The sequence below is a fragment of the Rhinolophus hipposideros genome, assembly GCF_964194185.1.
Source record: "Rhinolophus hipposideros genome assembly, chromosome: 7".
In the NCBI taxonomy this organism is placed as follows: Eukaryota; Metazoa; Chordata; class Mammalia; order Chiroptera; family Rhinolophidae; genus Rhinolophus; species Rhinolophus hipposideros.
Genome location: NC_138053.1, coordinates 50,124,929 through 50,131,805, shown reverse-complemented (window position 1 = coordinate 50,131,805; position 6,877 = coordinate 50,124,929). Strand labels below are relative to the sequence as shown.

Genomic DNA, 6,877 nt, shown 5'->3' with positions numbered 1-6,877 from the left:
CCACCTGTAAATCCTGCCTCTCCACTTTCACTTCAGCCTCGTACTGTTGAGTTTGTCTCTACATTCGCTGGGACAAGGGTACCAGTCTCTGTGACCCGTGTGTGGGAAGGCGATTTTCCTATGAAATATATAAAAAACAAATAAAATCCCTTTCCAGGCTGAGTAATTCCAACTCTTTTCAAATGCTGTTTAAATTTCTAACCTCCAATTACCTTTTATCCTCCTACTTGCGTACCTGCTTAGTTGGCATTACTTCTTGGCTAAACTGTTGCCCTCGCCTCCTCACTGGCTTCCCTGCCCCCCTACTCATCCCAGGCCTTCTGCCAGGTTGATGTTCACTCCAGAGGCTCCCCAAGTCCTATGTTGTAAAACAGGACTTCCAACAAATTATCCTCTGCTCTTAAAGGCATAGGACAAAGGTAAAGGAAGGAAGTCCAGGGCTAGAGGTTGCAGGGGAGCATAGAAGAGAGCCAGGCTTTTTAAACGCAATCTGGGCTCCATTTCCGACTTTCCTGGCGGTGACTTCATGCAAGATAATTTCTAAAATAGTAAAACCATTTACCTAATGCTGAAGCATTATTGTGAATTTAGTAGCCACTGTAAAAGCCAAATGGTGTTTGTCATACAGCATGTCTTCAATGAAGGTGAATTCCTTGCCTTGTCTTATAATTAGCTAGATATGAGCTAAATTACACTATCCAAGGTTGTGGTGAATTGGGGCCAGATGAGGCCCACATGGGCACCTGGGGGGAACAAGCTGGCTGGTGAGGCAGCAATGTAGGAGCAATTCCTAGGCATTGGTGACACCGAGTCTCCTGGCATGGCAGCTTTATGATCTAGGGGACCAGAGATTTACAATCCTGGAATGTAAGGCTCAGGGAAATTCTTAATCCAAGAACCTTCCCTGTTGTCTCTTTTTTCCTCCTCGTGGTATATTTTTGTTTCTTCCAAACATTTCTTCTCTGTATGTTGCATCTCAACCAACTTGCTTATTGACTTTCCTCGCTTCTTCCTTGGGTTGGAGCCTCTGTGACTTTTCTACTATATTCCAGAGAATGTGTATGTTGCTTACTTCTTGTGTTTATACTTTTAACTCATTTCGAATGTGTCCCTAGGCTTTGGGGTCTGCAGGCACAGGAGCAAAACAAACTGGTAAGGGGCAGATGTGATTCAGCTGATGGAGGGGACAGCAGCATATCACCAGTCAAGTCACCCGTCACAGTGGGACCTGGGCACACACTGAAAATGGGTGTGCCTGCCCTGAGGGAGTTTCCCCATCTCCACACCAGTGTTGCCAAATCACAGCCCTGGCACTGGTGATAATGAATCATTTAGTGAAAAAAGTTATTCAATTCTTTGTCTTTCCTCCAGACCAGGAAGAGTTCCTAGCTCAAGTTCAAGAGCAGTTTGGATCGACTGTGTATATTTTTATGATTACTAGTTTTCCCTTTACCGTGGTGATACATCATCCCTTAAAATTACTTCTTCTAGTAAAGAATGGAAATTTAAGAGAAAGCACCATGTTAAGACTCCCAGAAGTGAAAGGGCTATGTGAGCCACGGAGGTCTGTGAGGGGCCCTGAGTAGCTAGCTGCAGGATTGCTGGCGTGTTCTCCTGGCCCTGCCTGGGGAACTTGACCCATTTCGGGGCTCTGTGGACCTCAGTGACAGAACACATGCAGGTCCCATCGAGAGGGGCCCTTTGCCTTCGCCTGGAATTCTGGACGTGGGACCCATGTATTTCCATCACCTGTAGGAGTTAAAATCAAACACTTGCATTCAAGCGCTGGCTTAAGAACCAAGAAGACCCAGCTGCCCTATTGTGAAGCCCCTAGAAACATTTTCATACCAAAGAGCTGCTTCCCTAACAGAATCAGAGGATCATTTAATCAAACGTTTCAACTTTAAAAATAATTTATACAGAAAGAACTCATCGGTTTCATGGGTGTGAAAAATAAAGACCAAAAATTAAGGTAAATAAATTCCTTTTCAGGGCATTTGACTGCATTTCCTCTGACTCATGAGCCCTTTCCATTTCCCCGCTGCCCTCTCCTGGGACGTCCTGTCTGCTGGGCTCCCTGGTAGGGGAGCCCCACGGGAATGGGGTCTGATCCAATGTACCCTCCCCTACTTGCTTCCATCAGCTGCCCCTGTTCTCGCCCCCAATGCACACTGTGAACTTGAATGATCCTGGCTACAAAACACTGGCATAGAGGGCAAATCCCAGCTTCGATTCATTTAATTCAAATAAAAGCAAAGTCCTGTTTACCTGAGGAGGGGAGAAGTGTGTATGTATCTCATCTGCCCCGATCTGCAAGATGGGTGTGGACAAGAGGGTGGGACCTACTTACTAGTTTGACGGCTTGCAAGCTGGATCCTCAGTGCCTAGGACCCCACTGTAAGCCCATGGAATAGAGAGAGGGAGCCAGCGGTGGGGAGAAGAAGAGGGAGGCGTGGGGAGAGAGAGAATGTGTGTGTGTGGAATCATGCCCCTGTGCAGTCAAAATCCTGGGACCAGCTATACTTGATCAATGGGATTCAAATGAAGATTTCCAGAGGAGGTGACATTGTATTTATCACCATCTTGAGTCTCCAATGAGGGCTCAATCGGGAACAGAGGGATTTGAAAACCAATCTGGGAACTGGGACATTTAGTTATTCTCTTAAAGGGGCATAAAAGAAGGTTAATGGTGGCTATCTCTGGGTGGGCGGCTTATGAGTTGTTTAATTTTCTTTTATAGTTTTCTAAAATTGTTAGAGATACTATTATCTCTATTGTGAGAAGAATAACAAAGGTGATGAACTGAAATACTTTAAGCTCCATAACTGATTCCTTGGGGGAGTTAGTTTGAGAATGAAAGTGCCTCTCCAGGTTCCTGACGGTCACAAAGCTCTGAAGTCAGCCCCCTGGCAGCCTGAGTCAGCGCTCTCATCTGCTCTGTGCCTTGTGGTGGGTGGCTCCCATGGCAACAGAGCAAAGGTGAAAGAGATAAGATGGGTATCTCCACACCGTTTGAACATACCTGCTCTTGGGGACTGGTAAGGGTGATCACCAGGTGAGCAGGCTGGTCTTTTCACAGCCTAAAAATTAACCAGTGGCTATTCTCTTGGAGAAAAAATAGATTTTAAAGTTTAAGTGGTGACAGGGAAAGATAATAAAAATGGGCCAACACATTTTTTAAATTGTAAAAACTACATATGTCATGCGGGGTGTCATGCGGGGTCTCTGGTCCTGTTCCCCACATAAGAACGCAGGACACGGTGAGGCCAAAAGGAACACCCACGGAGCCATAGGTAGGGGAGTCATACCACTATATTCTCGCTGGCGGCTGGGTTGGAGACACAGGAAGCTGGAGACACACGATCCGCAATCTGCCATCCACTTCTCTGCCAACCAACCAACTCCCTTGCTAGCTGCAATCCGCCATGCTAACTGCACTCCACGCCTGCCAGCTCAGCCACGGCAGTTATATCAGTGGCTAATGGCTAACCGGTAACAGCTGATGGCTAACTAGTCACAGCTGATGGCCATCTACTACCCAAGCCAGCACCTTTCCATGTGAGGCCGAGAGCCTGGAAACTACTCTCTGGGACTCTGTCCCCACATTATAACTTATAATTGATCATTTTTAACCATTGAAGCTGTGCAACGCTCACCAGAAATGTTTCATCACCCAAATGGAAACCCCGTACTCACCGCTGACACATTCTAAAAGATAAATTTAATTTTTCTGTCCCCCAAATGTGGGACAATTGTGAAGTAACGAAGAAAAACAATTAAATAAACAAAACCCTTCTTTAAAGGTAAACACATTAAGAAATAACATTAACACTTCTAATGACCACATATGAATCTGTTCACATTCTAGATACAGAAAAAGAAAACCGAATGAAATACATTCTATTGTGAATAAAACAAAATCTGAAATAAAACTTTCACAGAAAATTAGTCTTTAAAATCCCTTTTACATTTATTGAGTGCTGAATATCCACACTGTCCATAGCAATCAAGGAAGTAGAATTAGGGACAGCTGCTGGGAGTACAGCAAGGAGAGGTGCCACATAGTGATGGCCTCCAATCCTATTATTGGTTACCTACTGTCCTGAGATTAGAAGGCTCCAGAAAGAACATCTGGGCTCAGTTAGTTCATAATATCTGCCACAGGCTTGGGAGTAAGAGGTAATAGCACTTTGGCTAGTTGTTTTCCAACCCAGGAGTCAGATATGGGTTGGTAATGGGTGCCATTAGTTCTAGCACCATTTTCTCATCAGATTTTAGTACAAGTGAGTAGTGACTGGAAAATATTGCTACTGAATTGATGGATGGCTATTCTAGGACTTATATCATATTATTTGGTGGTTTTAGTTTCTTGTGTCCTAGGAAAAGAATAGAACTGAGGATTATTGGCAAAAGAGTACCTCTGGTAGGCATATGTCCTCCCCATCCAGAGGACATTACAATTTATGGCATGTCCTATGACTGCCCTGATATACAGACTAGGCTCTACTCCACGAGGGCAGCTTGAGAACAGAAAAGCAATGGTGGGAAGACATTTATATTGCTCCTGCATTCAGCTAACTGGACTAGCACCATTCATGGTGTGAGATTTTTCTCATTTGCTTTTTTGTCCATTCATTCATTTATTTCCTAAAAAGTGTATTGAGTGCCTTCTATGTACCAGGCACTGATCCAGGCATTGGTGATAAGCAGGGAATGAAACGATGGAGTGACCACAAAAGAGAGTACAGAGAATCGTGGATATGCCTTCCTGACTTTACCAAGGCCCAGTATCCCAGATGCTGGCCATTTCAAATTGCCCACTTCCATCATCTCAGGACAATATTATCCTTTCCTGGGGTTTCTCCTCTCTGTTAGGGAATAGCAGTGCAACTCTTACTATATTATGAGACAAAGCCACAATCATGATAATCAGCTCCATGCAACTAGAAAAATCTGCACCAAACAGAATGACAGAGACCCAAGCCTTACCCACCCAACCCTTTTCATGTCTACCATGGGCACTCTCACAGAGCCAGGTGTGGCCACCTTCTCTGGGCAAGGCGCTTGCTTCCGTGAAGGGGGCGAAAAACAGGCAGGGCTCAGCAGCGTTCCAAAAACCAGTGGTGCTCAGAGTGGAGAAGCAAAATAGCCTTTCTCAGGCACAGGATGCCTGAGTCAAAAGGAAGGGAAGGAAAAGAACCACAGAGGAGCTGGAAGTAGCAGAAAGTCTAGACAAAATGAGCAATGGCTAGGGAAAAACTTGGGGATAAAAACACAGTTCTTTATTGTAGAAACCAGAACAAAGGAGTAGGCATATTGCCATACTGCCCTTGACAATGAAATGGGCCTTATGCTCCATGAGGGGTTGAGTGATGAGGTGAGTGAGCAAGGGGTGAACCAAGGTGGGTTGTTACCATGGAACGCCTGAACTTGATCTCTCACAGACAGGGAGACCCCCTGGCCAACAGAACCATTAACAATCGTCTACTCCCTTCATTTGTTAGAAAAAATGTGAGTCATTCCAATAAAACCCGGCTATTGGCAGAGGGAAATCTAACATCTGACTTGTGAGTTAGAAGGAACCAGCTGCTCCAGCCTTCAGGACTCAATAACTTCCTATTTCCAGTCAAGTTCCCAGCTGTCCCACAGCTCAGAAAAAAGGGGATGGGCCCATTCAGCCTCTCCTCTAGACATACACCCCAGCCAACAGCAGGAGTGTTCCAGATTTTATCAGCTTCTTAAATGCACGAGGCAGTGAAATGAGACACTTCAGTGTGCTTTAGAAGCAAGAGAAGGGCCAGGTGAACCCAACTCGAGGGAATAGATGAGACAAGAGTCACCCAACTCGAGGGAATAGATGAGACAAGAGTCACACCAGTAAAAGACCTGAACTGCACGTTGCAACAGAAAGGTTTTCTAGTCCCCCAAGCCCCAGGCTGCCAGAAATCCTACATCCAAGGTCCCCACGCCCCAGTGCTCTTGGGATCACAGCGGGGGTCCTGTGCCGGGAAGTACACAGGCACTGAGTGTTTGTGGTAGAACTGCAGACGGGAAAGCAGCTGCTTGACGATATGGGGATATTTTCTTGACAGGTCATGTCTCTCTTCTGGGTCCTGATCAATATCAAAGAGCCAGAGGGTCTTGGTTGGTGGGTCCGATGAGGGTATCTCAGAAACATTGTATTGAGTTGGTGGAGGAAACCAGTAACCACAGCCTGGCAAAGAAATACAACAGTTTATTGGGGAGAGACATGGTAGGCAGGTTCTAATTTCGAGGAGGGAACTGGGCTCTGGACATGGACCCATGAAAAAGATGGGGTCTTTGATGCTGTGTCTAGATCTGTCTCAGATTCTGACCTCTGGTACTTTAACTAGACATGTGTCACTGCTTCACAACCAGGGATACACAGGAGTGTGCATGTGTGTGTGTGTGTGTGTGTGTGTGTGTAGCGAGTATATTTAGTTGTCACAGTGACTTGGGGGGGGGGTGCTACTGGCATTTAGTGGTCCTGGGCCAGGAATGCTAAAATGTTTTGCAACACCTGGGGCAGTTCCAAACAATGAAGAATTGTCTTGCCGCCAATGCTAAGAATGTCCTCATTATAAACACTGCTTAATTATATCACAGCCTTAACCATCATGCACATATTTAAAAAGTATTTAACAGATGTCACTGTTAGAGGATGTGCTCAGAGGAAGCCGGCCTCCTCCCCCAGCGACACCATTAGTTCAGGATGCAGCTTTTAGGGATTCTCTTTGCTGCCCTTAAGAGCCACACGCATCTGAAATCCCTATTTTCCACGAACCATTAGAGTTGTATTTCTCCCTTTCACTCCCCCTATAGTTAATTCTGAATTGTTTCGGGGGAGGGGTGTGTG

The 6,877-nt window shown here is 45.6% G+C and overlaps 1 protein-coding gene across 1 annotated transcript in view; it reads right to left on the bottom strand.

Moving 5' to 3' along the window:
* Positions 1 to 3,700: 3,700 nt before the first annotated feature.
* Positions 3,701 to 6,877, bottom strand: part of ARSB (arylsulfatase B) — a 146,639-nt gene continuing 143,462 nt past the window's right edge. The window contains exon 8 of the mRNA XM_081054635.1: positions 3,701 to 6,214. Within this exon, the coding sequence (XP_080910761.1) occupies positions 5,949 to 6,214 (266 nt within the window). The 3' untranslated portion in view covers positions 3,701 to 5,948. The remainder of the gene's footprint in view (positions 6,215 to 6,877) is intronic.